The 18,943-nt window shown below is 43.6% G+C and overlaps 1 protein-coding gene across 1 annotated transcript; it reads right to left on the bottom strand.

The window, feature by feature from the left end:
* Nucleotides 1-1,875: 1,875 nt before the first annotated feature.
* Phox2b (paired like homeobox 2B) lies at nt 1,876-17,247 on the bottom strand. Its single transcript, XM_015481749.1, has 5 exons — nt 16,891-17,247; nt 15,870-16,057; nt 14,566-14,797; nt 9,772-9,828; nt 1,876-2,027 (listed from the first exon to the last, which is right to left on the bottom strand). Exons 1-5 carry the CDS (start codon nt 17,129-17,131, stop codon nt 1,876-1,878), a joined length of 870 nt encoding a protein of 289 aa, XP_015337235.1. The 5' UTR covers nt 17,132-17,247.
* Between the last annotated feature and the right edge of the window lie 1,696 nt (nt 17,248-18,943).

An 18,943-nucleotide genomic window follows, 5' to 3' on the forward strand; every position in this document is an offset into this window, starting at 1 on the left:
AAGGAATTTAGACCTTTTTTCCCACCTCTGAAGGATTTTTAAATTTTTAAAATGAACATGTATTAATTGCACATATTAATGGGGTTCAGTGTGGTATTTCCATACATGCATGCACTGTGCACTGATCAATCCAATCACCCTTTTAAACACACACACACACACACACACACACACACACATCTCCCAACACACCCTTCACAATTTCTAGTAATTGCTATTCTGCTTTCAGGTCAATGTTCTTTAGCTTCCATACATAAGGGAGAACTCATTCTCTTTATTCATTCATCTATTGATGGGCACCTAGGCTGATTCCATGTTAGCTACTGTGAATAGTGCTGTAATAAACATGGCCATACAGAGATCCCTTTGGTGAGAATCTAAATTTTTTCCTAGAGCAACAGGAAACCATAAAAGATGTCCAGTGTCTAGTCTAGGATGGTGGAGAAATGGGCCAGATCTGTATTTTGGAAGGGAGATACTGGCAACTTGTGAAGGATGCACTAAGGGGTCAAATCTGGAACCCAGGAGCTAACCAAGGAAACCTAAGAAAGCCCAGGTAGTACTGCAGGGAGTCTGACCTCAGAAGGCTTCAGTGAGGATGCTGACTCTAGGAGAGGTCCAGGGGACATTAGGGGGAGGGGATCGATAAGTATCTGAGGACAGGCGGGGTAAAGTACTTATGGGTCAGAACTGACAATAGGACTTACATGAGTCTTAAATGAATTTAAATGATAGATTAATCTCAGGAGTGAAGTGAGACAGTTTTCCTTTAATCTTTGCTTCACATGGTCCTTTAACTGCAAGGTTAGTTAATTAGTTTCTGGTTTTTCTGCCTGGACTTCTGGTCTGATGTTTACTTGTTTAAAAGATGCCATCAGTTGGAACTTCTCCTCGTTCCATTCTTCAGGTTTCAGGAAGCCCATCTCAGGATCTCCTTCCTGGACCTCTCTGTCTATCAGGGGCAGTGACCAGGGATGGGATGCCTCTTGAAGTGAGAGGGAAGACAATCCTTTTATTTTTCTTTAAAAAAAATTAAATCAATCTAGAGATAAAATAAAACTTGTTTTATCAAAATTGGCAAAAATAATGTCAATAATAACATGGTTACATGGCTGATTGAGAGTTTACCTCTTTAGGACCTTGAAATTTAGAATTATCATATTTTTATTCCCTCACAAGGCCCACAGTATAATACTGTGCTCTCAGAGTATGGTCTATGCACTACAGGTTAAGTAATACAGACAGAAACTGGGGCATTTTTGTCTTTTTGAAGAGTACATAATTCTTTGTGGTATCTATTATAGTAGTCATACTATATAATGCTATATAATTTTCACATATAATAGGGATAGGAAGTTTCCTTTTAAAATAAATTTAAATTGGTAAAGAAAATTAGGTCAATGAAAAGAAAAATAAATAACAAGAGGTGCCTCAAAATTGGTGACACTGTCACGAGAGCCAATGATGCTTGGGGAACACTGGGCCAGTAGGCAGAACATGGGATTCGAAATCAGAAGACTCAAGGCCCAGGTTGGCTATAAATAAATAATGGAGGGCTGAAGCAAATTGGGCAGTTTCACTTTGCTGAATCTCATCTGTGAAATGGGAATAGCCACCTGGTAGGAGTGTCAATCAAGAGAGACAAAGTATGTGACAGCACCTTGAAACCTGCCAAGTGCAGTTGGAACGTTAGCTTTTATTGTTGTGACAGGTGCTGGGATGTTCAGGCGCTGATTTACAATTGCTTCTCCAGAGAAAGAATGGTAGCACAGGGAGTCACCTCCCCTGCACGGTGTACCCGGCCCTAAAATGCATCTGTTGCTTCCTGATGATGTTATCAATCTTGAGGGGAAGGAACTTATTGATTTGTTTCCCTTAGAAGTGCTTCTGCGAATTGATCTGGCCGTTCAGATGTTGCTGGCTTGCTAATGCCTCTGCCATCCCCGGCTGTGGTTGGAAATGATCCTGCTGCAGGGAAAAGGCCGGATCATTCTGACATTCTTGGGTCTGGTCTGGCTCCTCCAGGTCTGAACAGCCACTGGGCGGATGCTAAACTCCTGCAGGGGTTTTGTTATTCAAAAACAACATTAGTAATCTCAGAATGGGTGTCTCTTCCCAGCAGTAGCTGGACTGGAGGCAATTTGTTTTCCTTGTTTAAAATATCCAAAGGCAGGGGAGCAAAAAATATCATATGCTTCCAGACTCATTTAGCCATTTCTGTAAATTTTCTCATTCCAAACAAACTCGATGGAGACAATAGAACCACTGAATAAAGTGCATGGGGTTCGAAATCCATTTTTCGACTGCTTACTTATTCTCTGAGCAACCTCAAGCCATTCATTCACCCCCTCCACACCTGAGTTTCTACTTCTGGAAAGTGGGGATAATAATAATACCAACAGACAAAGTTGCTGCAATCACTTAGCCTCTGATGCAATGAAGCTCCACATTTTTGCAGGGCAATATAGCAGTGTCTGGACCCCAGTGTTTCTCAGGACATTGTTGAGCCTTGGTGAAGCACAATCCATTTATCACCTGCAACAGACACCCAGGCCTTCAAATTGGAAAGCATTGGCATCTCTGACTCAGCCTACTGCCTACTTACCAAAATGGGCCGATGACTTGGGCACCTCTGAGGAAGAGGTATCTTCACTTCCAGAGAAAGTCTTGGCCCACAAAGAGGAAGGACCCGATGATGGCACCCCTGTCAGTTGGGTCCAATCTCCTCCTAAACTCAACCTTAGCCTGCTCTGGCTAGCGTACTGAATTAGGTTCTAAAGGAGTCTACCTGAAAGAGAAATGATAGGCAAGGAGGGGAGAAAGTCTAGATCAAGGTCTCACATCCAAAGTTAACCTCTTGGGGCTGGGGATGTGGCTCAAGCGGTAGCGCGCTCTCCTGGCATGCGTGCGGCCCGGGTTCGATCCTCAGCACCACATACAAATGAAGATGTTGTGTCCGCCGAAAACCAAAAAATAAATATTAAAATTCTCTCTCTCTCTCTCCCTCACTCACTCTCTCTTAAAAAAAAAAAAAGATTAAAAAAAAAACAAAGTTAACCTCTTGAGGATGTCATTCATTCCCAGCACCCACCCAGTAGACACCGGGCACAGGTAAACACTCAGTAAGCTTGTGCAAGGATGTGGTTTAGGATCTATGGCCTCTTGTACAAGATCACGAAATGCTCCTGAGTAGGTGATCACACCAGAGACTGCACAAACACTGCCTTTGTGCACGATCAAGAGCTTTATGGGATTATGAGCCTTTGTTCACTAATGCGTAAGTGAGCACAAGATTGTTGTGTATAACCTAGGTGCTGTAAAAAGAGTGGTCTCTGGAGTCAAGCTGCTTATACCTGTAGGAACTTGAACAAACTACATCTCTTTCAATCCTGGTTTCCTTAGTTCTAAAATGGGGTATCCTGGTACCCATCTCAAAAATTTGCTGCCAAGATGAGGTGAGATAATGCATGTAAAGAGCTTTGCACAGCTTCTAGCACATAATAATCCTAGACAGAATTTAAGCATGATTACTATTGGCCTCTAGCTGGGTTTCCTTTTTCATGAAGGTAGAGTGTATTTCTAGACCTATGGAAGGAGATTTTCCACTAAGCACTGAATCCCCCTAATCCAGTTTTTGACAGGACTGTTTCTGAAGAGATATAGATGACACAGGCGTGTGAATTTGCAAAAAAAAAAAAAAAAGCATAGGTTGTCTTTTTTAGCAGTTGCTTTTCAAGACCATTGTCACTTTTTCTTAATGTAGGTTGGATTCTCCTGCTCAGAAAGTTTCCACTTAGTGGGACAAAATCACATCTAGACACTACCTTATAGTTACTTTCTTTTTGGATAGGGCTGTCCTTCAGCACCGTTAGCTCTAGGATTGGCAAGGACTGGTGTTCACGTCATTCTAAAGAAAACAATCAGTCCTGGGATTTCCCCGGGAATCACAAGCAAATTGTGCCAACTGTGGGTCATCCCCAAGTCCATCAACATTACCCAAGGGAACAAAAACTTTAAATAAACATCTTACTAATGGTGTTGGGAAACCATGATGGACTTTGATGACAACAGACCTGAATTATCTAATCCATTTGCCACTTACTGACTTTAAAAAAAAAATCATTTAAATATCTCGATGTTTGCATAGACAACAGATTGAAACGCCATCCTCACACCCCAGTCCATCTGGTGAATCCTACTCAACATTTGACTCTAAGGTCAGCTCTTAAGCATGCTCACATATTTAAAATAGTGAGTAGCTCAATTGTTTAACAGACCAAACAATTGCCCGTGGAAGAGTGTGTGTGGTTCTCTATGAAAATCAGCAGAGGGAGCCAGGCGCAGTGGCCCACGCCTGTAATCCCTGTGGCTCAGGAAGCTGAGACTGGAGGATCGGGAGTTCAAAGCCAGCCTCAGCAATGGTGAGGTGCTAAGCAGCCCAGTGAGACTCTGTCTCCAAATAAAATCCAAAACAAGGCTGGAGATGTGGCTCAGTGGTTGAGTACCCCTGAGTTCAATCCCTGGTACAAAAAAAAAAAAAAATTAGTAGAGGGTAATAGAATGGTTCTATCACAAGTATGGTTCACACACCCACGCAGGCATCTGTTGCTCAGCCATCCCCTGCAGTAATGCCCTCGGAGAAGTTGATGCTAGCTCATCACCCCCAAGTCCACATGCTAACCCACAGCAAGGAGGTATACCTGGTTCTACTCACATCCCAGTGGCAAAGTCTTAGCCACAGGCCAAGTTTAGGTCCAACAGAAGCTGAGAAATGAGGTCTCTAACTGATGAGCCAGGTCCTAGCCAGGCAAAAAAAAAATCAAGGGAGCTAACTGGAATAAGGAGAAGACACTGGGTAGGGGACAGATAGCAGCCTCTGCTATACTTCTTCTTATCTCTCTGGGTAGTGTGCTACTTTCCTATTTTGGGAAACCGATTTTAAGCAGCCATTAAAAATAGGCTGATCAGTCAGGCACGGTGGTGCACACCTGTAATCCCAGCAGTTCAGGAGGCTGAGCCAGGAGGATTGGAGTTCAAAGCCAGCCTCAGAAAAAGCAAGGCACTAAGCAACTCAGTGAGACCCTGTCTCTAAATAAAATACAAAATAGGGCTGGGGATGTGGCTAAGTGGTCACATGCCCCTGAGTTCAATCCCTGGTATCCCCAGCCCCCTCAAAATAGACTGATTTATAGGTTCTGACAGGAAATGGCCTTTGGGATAAATGTTAAGTTAAAAATTACAAGTACAGAAAACTGTAGAATGTAATGGCATTTGTGTTTACATATATATAGTGGTCCATTTTCTGTTGCTATTACTGCATAACAAAGACTGGTGTTATATAAAGAATAAAGGTTCACAATTCTAAAGACTGGGAAGTTCAAGATTGTGTTGCCAAGATGAGGTCCTTTTTGCTCTAAGGAATCCAGAGGTGGCACAAGCATACCACATAGTGAGACGAAGCAAGCTATCTCAGGTACCTCCTCTTCTTCTGAAGTGACCACCTCACCATTGTGAAATAGCCTTTTAGGTGAGCTGCTCTGATTTCTGCTAAGAAATGTGTATGAAATTTTTAATCTTTCAGAATTTTCTAGGAAATGACCTGTTTATGTCTCAATGAACTTGAAGAAAATCCAAGCGCAAGCAGATGAATGCTCTCAGACATTTTCAAATGCCCTTTAAGCTTGGCTACTTTTCCTTCAAAGGGGAGAATAGCTCTAGAGACGGGTTTCCATGCATGATTGTCCCAACATATGATTCTAGGAGCTGTTAAAATGTCTGAATAACCAGGCACATGCCTGTAATCTCAGAGTCTTGGGAGGCTAAGGCAAGAGAATTGCAAGTTCAAGGCCAGCCTCAGCAACTTAGCAAAGGCCCTAAGCAACTTAGTGAGAACCTATTCCAAATAAAAAAATTAAAGGGCTGAGGATGTAGATCCTTGGTAAAACACCCTGGGTTCAATTTCCCCATACCAAGAAGTGTCTTAAAAGTCTGAATATTTGTTATCAGTGCATTATAATTTTACATAATAGTGGGAATCATTATGCCATTATTTGTACATGCACATAATTTGATCAGTCTCATTCCCCTAGCACCTTCTCTTTCCCTCCCCCTGATCTACTTGCTCTACTTTGCTGATCCTCGTTCTATTTTTATTATTACTATTTTCATTAGTACATTATAATTATACATAAAACCTGGGCTCATTATGGTATATTTGTACATGGACACAGCATGATTTGATAGATTTTGTTAAGTATCTGAGTATTTTAATAGTTCCCCCAAGGTTTTTGTGATAAGGCTGGAAAAATTACTGCACTATCAAGCAAAGCCTTGATCAGAATTTTTGCCTGCTTTGTTTGTGGGAGGGGATGATGGCTGATTGCTTGTTTTTAATGGTGCTGTAGCTCATTTTCCCATTTTGTTTTCAATCAGTATTGGAAAGTATTCATTGTCTCTAACCTCAAAAAAAGAGATAATTGGTTAAGAAAATCTTTTTTTTGTAATTTTCTTTCTCTGATAATTTATGTTGCTCCCACTTAAGATCAAGATGGAAGATCTATATGACTTAATGTAAGAAATAAAGAACATTGTAGAGGAAGATGAAGAAGAGATGTATTTTTTTTTCATATTAGACTCTGCTTTTTAAAGTTTGAAATATGATTCACATATTACAAAATCTACCATTTTTCAATATACAATTCTGGAGGATTCGTATATTAACAATGTGCAGCTATCACCTCCGTATAATTCCAAGATATTTTCACCCCATACCCTTGTTCATGTTTGCCAAGGACAGTGCTGAGCTCTGTGCTGTGCCAGTGACTCCTCTGGACCCTGCCTGGCCCAGAGGATGGTGCTTTGGGTCCACAGGGAATTGGGTTGGGAGCTCAGCTCTGGCACTTACCTGTTTTGGAATCTTAAGCAAGTTATTCTGTTTTTTCTGTCACGTGGATATTTTTCATCTCTAAAAGAGAACAATGACGTCTACCCGCCCCCACCCCCACCACCCCGAAAGCTTGAAAGACTATAACAGAAAACAAATGCAAAGTAACTAACACACAGTAAGTGCTCCCAAAAGCACAATGCCATATGTCTCAAACAAACCAGGTTTACGTTCCATTTCTGCCCAAGGTGGCCCTGCCACTGGGGCCTTCAAGAAATTAAGTTTTACACCCAGGCTCTTCCTGTTCTGGAAATTGCTGCTTAAATCATCGGAGAAGTCATCTAGCAAGCAGTCATCCACTTGGTTCCCTAATGAAATTACTCCAGGTAAGAGGCCTTTATTTCCCCGTATGTCTGACTTTTCCCAGAGGGAGTTCTTTGACATCAAACACATGGCTAAAGAAATGTCCTTGCTCAATCACTTGGCCTTGGGATGTTTTCACAAACCAAAGAGCTTCAGTTTCAGACAAAAAAAATAAATAAAGTAAGTAACAGCTAGCTAAATGAAGGATTTCTTTTCTTTACAATCTGTTTAGCATGTTAAGAAGCTGGCATGCCTTTAATTTCAGCAGATCGGGAGGCTGAAGCAAGTGGATCACGAGTTCAAAGAGAGCCTGTCTCTAAATCAAATGCAAACAAAGAGCTGGGAATGTGCCTCAGTGGTTAAGTGCCCCTGGGTTCAATCCCCAGAAGAAGCAGCAGAGATTTGTTTGTTAGGACTTTAGGCAAGACTTGAAGTTGTGCATCGGAGTAGTATGAAAGGGAAAGCACCACACTTTTAGAGAGAGCTACTGCCTGTAGTGCCTCATCACAGTGCCAGGCTCTTGCAAACCCCCACTGAATAGTAAGGAGATGCTCAAGTCCTAGGAACAACTTCTAGTTTCCTTTTTCTCCCCTGCTATCACCTCTACCTAACCTGTGATCTTTAAAATCCCAGAGCTTTCTTTGTTCAGCTATAAAAGCTTGTTTTATTCTATTTTGTCCTCTGAAGGAGCATGTGATAAGTTTAAAGCTTCTCTGAGATTGCTTCCACCTGTGAAGTCATGGAGATTACATACTCTGGTCCTGATAAAAAGTTCCTAGGGCTACACACAGGGATGGAGCACCATCAGCAGGCCAGGATCTCTCCGCCTTGTGGATGGGCCAGAGACTGACCCCTGGTCAGTCTAGTGATGCTCAGGACCTCCTCTTCTCAAAATAATGTTTTTCTTGCATGCAAAAATAAAATAAAATGTAGTGTGTGGAGAGCTGGGAAATATGTTGGTCAAAGGATATCAAATTGTGGTTGGACAGATAAATAAGTTCAACAGTCCTATTTTACAACATGGTGACTACAGTTAATAATAATGTACTTGAAACAATTATAATGCATTATTTTTTAAAAAAATATGTAGTTGTAGATGGACAGCATGCCTTTATTTTATTCGTTTATTTTTATGTGGTGCTGAGGATCGAACCCAGTGCCTCCCACATCTGAGGCAAGCGCTCTGCCACTGAGCTACAGCCCCAGCCCCAAAATCATTCTTGAAAATGGCTGTGAGTACATTTTCAGTGTTCCCACCACAAAAAAATTATAAGTACATGAGGAAACTCATATGTTAGTTAGCTCAAGTTAACCTTTCCACAATGTTTCCATATTTTAGGACATCAAGTTTTCCATCATATATAACTTGGGTTTTGTTGATTAAAAAGTAAATGAACAAAATTTTTAAAATTTTTTTTGTAATTTTTTTTAGTTATAGTTATAGATGGACACAATACCTTTATTTTATTTGTTTATTTTTATGTGGTACCAGGGATTGAACCCAGTGCCTCACACATGCTAGGTAAGTGCTCCACCACTGAGCCACAACCCTGGCCCAAATAAATAAAATTTTAAAAAGGAAAGATAGCCGGGTTGGGGGTGGGGTGGAATACATAGGACTCCAAAAGAAGCCAATTAAAAACAAAGTTATCAAAAATATTGTGAAACAAATTTTGATATAGAAAGATATGTGCCTCTTTATTATTGCAAACAGCAGTAAGATATAATGGCTGGTCTAACAATTATAATTTGAAATTAATGATGAATGTAAGTTATATGTCAAGATAGCTGAAAAATAAAAAACTCTAATGTGAAGTGAGAATATCTGTCATTTCCCTTGGTGACAAAGTCACAGGTATTGATAATTCTGACTGCAGTTAAGTTACTACCTTCATCATTTAAGAAAATGCTAAATGTCATGTAGTATATACTCATGTAGTCCCATCCCTCCTGAATTCCAGCTGTGAACCCAGACTTAAGAATCCCTGAATTAAGGCAGGACTAGCCTGATCTAGAATGTCTACCCTGCTGACAGGAGTAGGATCTCCAATAACCCTGCCTCCTGACCTCATGAGGTCACCGATCTTCGCACTGTGCTTTACTTTCCAACATACAGATACTGTTGGGTGTGGACGACTAGCCCTTGCACACCTGCATGGATCTGTGAAGAGCCACCACCCTGGAATAGAGGTTGGAAAATGGATTCTTTGGACTTTTGTCATTTGCATCATGCACTGTCGTGGTGGTGACAAATGAGCCCAGAGGCTGGCACCCATTCCCGTTGACCCCCATGTTCTGCACTTCATAAACATATCTGATCTTTTTCCTTCCCTGCTCCATGCCCTTAGCTATTTCTTGTCTTGTTCAGTTACCAAAAAAGATTTCGAGTTGTAGGTACATTGCCTTGCAGAAAACATTTTCCTTCTTTCCAGGCCATTCAGCTCGCTCCCTTTCAGGCCTTGGACTTCCTATAAACTTGCATCCCACCGCTTCTTTTCTGGTTGCCCTTCCTAATACTCACTTACCTTTCAAGATCTCCTCCTGGATCTGATAGTGTGTAATCTTGTGGGCTACAATGAACTCTGTAAAGAACAGAGACATATTGACTGGGGCTGGATTCCTGTTGCAATATTATTCTTGTTGCTATGTGACCCTGGGCATATTGACCCCCTCGATTCCTTCATAAGAAAAAGACAGGAATAGTACTTTCTCCACAGAGTTGCCATGAGAACTAAATGCATTAAAGCTTGGAAGCTTACAGTGCCTGGCACACAGTAAGCACTCAATAAATTTTAGGTATTGGCAGCCCTTGGCTGATTCTATTCTGCTACCGTCCACCCTCAACAAAGTTCTCCAATTCTAATCTTTGGAGTATTCACTCATGTTCTGTGTTCCTGGGACTTTAATTTAAGAGAAAAATGAGGACTTTTTGGAATCTTCTGAGACCTGTGCTAGAAAAATCCAGAAAGGATCTAGGATCATCATCATCATCAAATCTGACACTTGAAGAGACTTACTCCTCTGCCAGATGTTTGTTGCATAATATTTTATTTAATCCCCCAAATAACCCCACACTCTGTATTATTAGTCACATTATGGTTGATGAATCAGGCTCAGAGGGATTAAGTTATTTGTCATCCAAGGTCACACAGATCCCCTCCTTGAATTAAGGATCATCTCCTTCTAGCCAAAGATTTCTCCCTGAGGATATGTGTTAGCTACAGAGAAGCTTCTAGAGTGAGTTCTGGAAGCTATTGTTTGCTGGGTTATCAATTCCCCTCTGAAGCCACTTGGGTTCCCTGCACTGGGACATTTTAAAGAAGGCTTGGCTCCAGGGTAACCATCTGGCACAGGCTCATGCAGCTTTTGTGAAGTCACATGTGGTCGGGGAGTTGCCAGGAAAAGGGATGTCTTGATGAGCCAAAATGCAAATTCCTTAGGAGAGGAAAAGTGAAAGTGAGCTTGTTCACACTGTGCAGGGCTCCAAGGAAATGACACAATGCAAGAGACACCGTGTCCTGCTACTAGGTTCCATCAGACTACAGATAGAGTATTTTGCATTTGATCATAAACTTGCCTCCCAACGAACTGTTTGCTTCCTGGGACAGTAAGAAAAGCAGAAGTGACCCACATTTAAAAAAAGAAAATATTCAAAATACTCATGCTAGGTGCCTCCAAGCCATTTCAATGCAGTCCTCTGGGAGTAAGGATCATGGTTTCCTCACCAATCCCTAGAGCTTCCCTTGTCCTAGAGAAAAGACACTCAAAGTAGATCAAAATCAGAAGAGAATTTGGAATTTGGAGACCCTGATTCAGTTTACTTGCACTGAAAGGATTTCTAAGGCCTTCACTGGGGTTTCTAAAAGCCTTTCTGTGGCTATTTCCTCTTCTTCCTCCTTCTCTTCTCCCTCCTCCTTTTCCTTCTCTTCTATGTCTCTTCCTTTCTTCCTTTTAAATTTTTTTTCCTCTGCTGATCTTTCCTTCTCCAGAATGCCTGTCCCACTGGCCTATCCATCAACTCACAGAAACTTACCAAGTGGGCCAAGCCCAGGGCTGCTTTTTGGACAGTAAATTTCTGCCCTCATTTTTGCTTCTCCCTGACCTTCTAGGTTATATTTACAACCAAAGACTGGGGACAGAGATATTTGGTGGTGCCTGGCATTTTAGACCAGAACAATTAATGACATTGTTTATAGACAATGTTGTCTGGGAAGGTTTACTTAGGGGCATTTTGAGCTTGAATTTTTTTAGAAAAACTATTTAAAAGCCTTCTAGAAAGCTGATTAGAGACTTGTATGACCCATAGGTTTGAGATTTTTGAATGAATCTGCCTGATCAAATGCAAGCCATGTTTAGATGCTTAAGGTAAGGAGCTCTGTTAAATTCAAACTAGATCAGCTGAAAATGTTCAGACTAGGGGAGGTAGACTGTGACCTACCCTCAAGTGAGGGGAACTGAATTGTTGATTAATGAGGCCCAAACAGAGAGGTACCAAGAGAAGTACTAGAAGCACATATAAGGCTTTTCCTGGAGACAGGTTGCCCAGGCCAAAAGTCCAAGGAAGAGGTGGAATTGCATTTAGGGGCTATGGTGATGACCTCTTGACCCCTTTCTTCTAAAGAGGATCATTGCAGCTGCTAGCCACCACTCCCCTTTCTCCTGCCTCATACCTGTTCCCAACCTAGTTTAAATTCTGGAGCTTTTCCACTCGTACCTTCTGTGGAGCTTGCTAAAAAACATATTGTTGGACCATACCCCCAGAGTTTCTGATATAATAGTCAGGGTGGGATCTAAGAATTTGTGTCTGAAAGATCCCTAGGTGATGCTAATGTAGGCTTTGCAATTGGATTACCTGTGTTTAATGATCAGTTCTTTCACTCATAAACTGGGGGCTCCTGAGTAGATTTAACCTATTGCCTTGGTGTCCCCTCACATGTTTTAAAGAAAGTGAGCATACAAGTCATACCTGTCTTATTTGGAAGAGTAGATGAAATAATGCATGAAATCACAGCCTGTTGCATACCGTACTTCCAAAGTCCAACTGTTGATGTTATTTCTCCCAACACACCAACACTACAGAGCTGCTCTGGACCCCAAAGTGCTCCTGTCCTGATCCATCTGCCCATGTAGAGACCCTCAGATATCCCCAGGTTCCAGCAGTCTGCAGAGTTGGGACCACCCATATCTTCCTGGTGCCAGGTTCCTGCACACATAATCAACAATTTTATTTCAAGTCCACCTCAAAGATTATTCAAATTCCACCTTGACTACCACTGAGCCAAACTCCATGGGGCCTCAGGACCCTGTGAGCTGTTTTACTGTAAGCCTGTTACTCTTTTTCTCCTGACTGGGAAACATGTAAGAAAGGACCGGAAGAATCTGTTCTGCTAGCCCAAGCACTGAATTCCATATGTGGTTCAGATTGGATGTTTGGGTTTTAGATGTCCAACTCATCTAGATTTCCAGTGCTAGTGCAGGCTTCTTGATTTTTAGCAAAACTTCCTCTATCCTCCCTTAGCGTCTTAAAATTAAATCTAAATACAACAACCAAACAAAAGTGAATCTAGAAAAAAAAAAAAAAAAACAGAAGAGCTCAATTGCTTAGACTTGCTTTTTGTTTTTATTATCAACAATCAAGTTAATGGTACACTCTTGGAAAACTATATGCACATGTAGAAATATTTCCCTTTTAAATAGAAGCATTCATTATAACACATATAAATAAATTTGAAAATCTGAAACATAACTTATGACAATTATGTTCACAAACATAGTCCAACGAGAAGAAAAAAATCAGACAGACATGCACCTGATAACAAAAATATATACCATTGTCTGAACCATGGTCTCTCTAAACACAAAGGAATTGAACCCGTGAGAATCTTATTACGCCATAAAGACACGCCATAGAGACTACAGAGAAGAGAAAAACATTATACGGTCACGTAGAGGAGACGGTCTGTACTGATATTAACACCATACAATTGAGTCACAGAACACAGTTGTAGAAAGACACGAAAAAGTTAAAGCCTCAACATTCAACTAATATCTATAGTTTGTGCCTTTTAAAATAAAAACAAACAAAAAACCAAAACAAGTCCCAACAGAGATGTATAACTGCGCAAAGAATGGAATCATCAATATACAGTCCATCCACCCTACAGGATGCGAGTCCATTTCAGGTCATTCAAACAGAAATGCAAACCAAGACACTTCTGCAAACGTGTGTGCCTTTCCCTTGCTTGGTAGATTTCTCTGCAGCCAGCAATCGGACTGCAATTGACTCCAATCCAAAGCAGTGCCAAAAAGTTCAGTAAAAGCTGGTGGAAGAAGAAAACGCCGGGTGGGGGTGGCGGTTGGTGGGAGAGAAAAAAAGGAGAGTTGTGAAATATGAGACACAGTTTGCAGAGTTTGTGGATGAAAAGGCATCTCATGTATAGGGCATCTTTCAGGGCCAAGAGGCTGCAAAGATTCAGGATTAGGAGTTGCAACGGTGTGGGATTCAGATGCACGAATGGTGGGGTGGTGTCCGATGAGGTGGGGACAGGCAAGCGGGCAGCAGAAAGTCACTTTGGCCGCAGGGACAGTCTAAGTGGGACGTCGCCACAGTAGCCTGAACCCAAGGACAGGAGGGTAAGGGGGGCTGGAAAGGCTTTCCTTATTCTCCCCCCGAAGAGGAGCATCAGAGTCCATTCTGTTTTGAGCAAGAACCTAGGAGTCAGCTCCCAGACAGCACCAGCCCCCCTTTACTTTGTCTCGACACTCCCTCGGATCTTTTCAAACTTTCTGGTTGTTGTTTTTTATAATAGTTGCTATCTTCCAATTTTTTATATTTACTTATTTTTTAAAAATTTTTTCTAAGCAAGTCATAGAGTTGGTTGTGGCCCTCCCATCTCTCCCTGTCACCTGCTCGGGCCACAGACACACATTCCCCGAGACCGACATACACCCAACACGCAGACACAGCCCCCTGAGAGCGCCCCCCGAGTCCAGTCCGCCTGCTCACACCCCCCACTTAGCAGGCTGAGCCCTGGCCTCTGCGCGGCCAGCCACAGGCGGGTGCGAAGCCAGAGAAGTTTTTCCTTTTGTTTTGTTTTGCTTGGGGGTGAGGAAGGGGGTAGGAGTGGGGTTGAAATAGGGGCAACGTCATTTGCTCGTTATTCGTATCGCGATTATTTTAGGCCCTCGATGAAAAAGCCACGGCAGCAGCGACAACAATAGCCTTGGGCCTACCCGCTCGCCCACTCGCCCGCCCGGACCCTGGCTCTCGCGCTGTCGCCGCCGCCGCCGCCGCCGCTGGATCCCAGATCAGAACATACTGCTCTTCACTAAGGNGCCACCGCCGCCACTCGCCCCGCAGCTGGGGGTGGGGTTGGGATTGGGGCCCGGGCCCCCAGTGCTGTCCGGGTCGGTGCTCTTGGCCTCTTTGCTCTCGTCGTCCCGGGAGGAATCAGACTTTTTTCCCGAGGAGCCGTTCTTGGCTGCGGCCGCTGCAGCAGCTGCTGCGCGCTCCTGCTTGCGAAACTTGGCGCGGCGGTTCTGGAACCACACCTGGCCCAAGAGGGCAGGAAAGACGATGAGAGCGGGGAAAAGAAGAAAAAAAGAAAGAAAGAAAGAAAGAAAGAAAAAGTGGCTGTTAGAGTGTCCCACTTTCCATTTCGGACGGTTTTAACAGCCATCCCCTACCCGGTCACCCATGCGCCACAAAGATCACACACAACGCTATCCCAGCCCATCAAGTCTACCTATCCTTTTTGCCAGTTCAACTTCGGGAAAAAAAAAAAAAAAAAACTTTCTCTGGGCGTGAGCATGCTAGGGCAATTGCACCTTGCGCGAGAGGTAAAAAGACCGCAATTCCTAGGACGGCTCTAAAATGGAAGCCCTTGTTTTGCTGTGTCTTTGCTCAGTCGGCTTCTTTAGCAACCCCAAACTCGCCATATCCCAGGGTTCAAGTCTAATGCTAAACTTTAATTGGTAGGAGGGGGCCTCCGGTTTGGGTTTGGGGGCCGGCTGCTGATCTCCCGACTTTGGGCCTGAAGAAGCATGCGATTGTGTGCACCGCCCTTCCACTGGGGGGCTCACCAGGAGAGGCCCCTTGGCCTGCTCTTTAAACACTCTTGGATTCCTAAAAGGTTAAAGTTAAGTCGTAGCTCCTGACCTTCAGGGAATCATAGCCCCTTTCCAAATCTGCTGCAAGTCACAGTACCCGAGAAAAATGCACCATGGCACTAGGTTCAAACACTCTTGGCACTAGGCTAAAAGAGCTTGAATTAGGAGGTATTTAATAAAAATTGTTTATAATACGGGGCGAAATCTGCATTTTCCCCACGGGGCACTTTCTGCCCCTGAATGCTTCGCTCATTCGCGTTCCAAGGACCCCTGAATTCCTCTACTCCAATGGGAAACACTTTGCAGTTGTGAATAAATTGCCAAGAGCGCACGCCCTAACCTTTCCTCGCGCGCACAGCCGTGCCAAATTCAACCACTCTGACCAGCCCTGGGTCCTTGACCCTTCCAATGAGAGGCCCCGGGATTATGAACCCTGAGCAGCACCACCCACCCCGCAATCCCAATCCCTGCCGGGACCAGTGCAGGAGCTGGGTCAGTTTGCCGGCGCGGATACCTGGACTCGCGCCTCTGTGAGGTCGATCTTCAGGGCTAACTCCTCCCGGGTGTAGATGTCCGGATAGTGAGTCTCAGCGAAGACCCTCTCCAGCTCTTTGAGCTGCGCACTTGTGAAAGTGGTGCGGATGCGCCGCTGCTTGCGTTTCTCGTTGAGGCCGCCGTGGTCGGTGAAGAGTTTGTAAGGAACTAGGGGATGACAGGGGAGACAATGAGCAGAACAGTCAGGAGCGCGAGGGCAGCGGGGCTGGAATGCAGAGACTCCAAGGTCAGATCGCCCGGGAGCCGCTACCAGCACTCGAGTAGAGGGTACCCGAGAGGAGCTGCGCGAGGGGGAAAAACCGGAGCAAATTAATTATATACCGAAACAGCGGCTCAAACTTCGGGTTTTGGCCGGGGCCCTTCTAGCACAAGCGCCTTTGGGTGGGTGGAAAAGGCGTATTTGAGATGGCTTGAGGCCCGGGACATGGGATAGAGCTTTCAGCAGGAAAAAACAGTCCAAAAACATCAGTTGTAATATCAGGGAGCCAGGGGAAAAGTTACCAAACACTCCCACCGTTGCAACTTTTCAATTCTCAGAAGTTGACGCGACCCAAAAGTTGGGGGAAAGTGCTGCAAAAAAAATAATAAATGAAAGAAATGATCATAAAAATGACCAGCCAGAGAGGTGTGAGCCGCTGTCGGTTCTTAAAAAAAGAGACACTGCCAGTAATGAGCTTTACTCTTTGTTATTTAATTATTTTCTAAGCTTTACGTCTCATCGCAAAGTAAATAAATTATGCCTATCATTTTGGCAGCTTAAGATAATTTTGTTGGCGGTTCGGGTGTGACTAGGATAGTGTAACCCTGTAAGTGAATTACCCCTCCCTGCAATCGCTTCTAACGTGATAAATTCTTTCATTTGTGTAAGCAAATTTCGTTTGGTAAATACTAAACACATTTCCATTTTCAAATGCAATCAAGGCTTCCTATATACGAGCGGAAAGGCGGCTTCCTCCGCTGAGAGAGCTGGCGGTCCTTACCTGCGGCGTACGGACTGCTCTGGTGGTCCCTGAGGGTGCCGAGGCTGCAGGATCCCGGTGTGAGGGACGGGCAGCCGGACGTGGCCCCAAAAGTGGTCCTTATCGGGTTATACTGGAAGCCACTGGCCTGGCTGCAGGAACTGAAGTCAGCATAGGCTGAAGCCAGGCTCGAGGTGTCCATCCCAGCCATACAGGACTCGTAGGCAGAGGAATTGAGGTAAGAATATTCCATTTTATACATTGAAAAGGTTCTAGATGGCTCAGCCAAGTGGAAAAATGAAATAAAAGATGGATATGGAGAAGGTGGCTGGAGAGGGGAGATGTGCACAGCTCAACGCCTGCCTCCAAACTGGCCTCCTTACTACCAGCAGAGCCTAGTTTTATGAAAAAGCCTCCTATGAGATGCCTTGTCTGAGGTCTCTAGAGCATATAGTCCTCATAATAAACTTGGCTCTTTCCACTTGGACAATAGCAAAGCGGTTGGTCTTATTGCTGGCGCTTTTTACATGACAATAACTCATCCGTCTATTGGGCTGGCACTGGGGAACTGAGCTGTCCAACCTCCCTATCATTGATTCCTGCATCTCTAATTAGAATTTAATACCACACCATTACGCACTGAGCCCCTGATCCTCCCTTCTAACCAGCTCCCTGCCCTTTAATTCAATCACACTACTTGGAAATAATGAAAGTTGGGTGACGATTCTCCCTGATCCAATTTCCCCGAGCTTTTAAGCCTTTTTAACTGATCATATACCTAAGGCATAAATTGAGATAGTGTGCGTGTTTTCCCCCTTCTTCGTCCTCTTTTTTTTTTTTCCTCCCTTCCCTTGGTTAGGGAGAAGAAACCTTGATGTCATAGAAAACCTGTTTTGTAAGAGTGTTACACGCTCAATTTAACAACAAGCCTACCCCCCGAAGTGCATGAAATGTTATAAAGGACTGGGACATTGGCAAGACTCAGGCGCCCTGTAACATAGAGTAAGTGGGCCAAAGGGGTTTATGTGAATGATAAGCAGATTTCTTTAAAATTCACCTGGTAGCAGAGGTGAAAAAAAAATACAGAACATATTATCAATTGCATTTCTCTGCAGCTTAATGTGCTTTCAAGAAACTCAGGCATACAGCCGCTTAAAAAATAAAAATAAGAAATAAACCTGAGTAAAGCTCTCCAATGTAAAACATCTTGATTCTCCACCCATGAGTTCTTTGCGCTCAGTTGCTGCATCTGAATTAGCAGAGGTCTGTATCTGGTTGGTTTAGGGATTCAGAATGGTTGTTCAGTTTAATTACGCCATAGCCACCAAGTGGGCATGAAGCATACCCAAATGTGCCTCCTCTTTCAAGCCCTTCTGGTGCTCTCCCTTTCTTTTTTTGCCTCCACTATTCTCAGGTGCCCACAACCAACCATAGACCTCGGGCTTCCCAAACAGGATTGCTGTTTACCCTTTAGATTTGCGGACTGCACTGGGAGAACCCCTTTCCATTTTAATGTCCAGGCAAAAGCTCCAAGACCGGGCAGCTTCCTTGCCGGATTCCTCAGGCCCTTGGGTGCTGGCAGCCAGGCACAGACAAAGAAGGGAGCCGTGATTTGTGGACCTCGGTGGCCTCATGATTTAAGTGGAGGATAATTTTCATTTGGTTCGTTAGACTCTAGCAGAATAAGGGAAACTATTTCATTAAATCCTTCCTCTCGGTGGACAAGAGGGGGAATACTGAGTTGAATCGCCGTGTGGTGTAAACAAACCCTGGATATTTTATATGAATTAAATGTGTAGATAATTAGTTTTATTGCATTCATTACCCCCTTTATGTGCTCTGTAACAAGTCAGTAATTAAAGTAACAAACTCATAAAGTCTTTATAGGGGCATTTAGGCGTTCAGTGTTTGCCAAACTAAGTGGTTTAATTCGATGCTAGTGCCGGGGAGTGGATGGGCGCCCGCTCTCCACTGCCACCCTGTTTTATTGCGCACTAAACTACTGAGGATGCTGTAATGGATTAAACAGGGACAGCGGCCCCCCAACCCTGTGCTTCTCTGTGGGGTGAGTTTC

Source organism: Marmota marmota, unplaced genomic scaffold (assembly GCF_001458135.2).
Source record: "Marmota marmota marmota unplaced genomic scaffold, marMar, whole genome shotgun sequence".
NCBI classification, from domain to species: domain Eukaryota; kingdom Metazoa; phylum Chordata; class Mammalia; order Rodentia; family Sciuridae; genus Marmota; species Marmota marmota.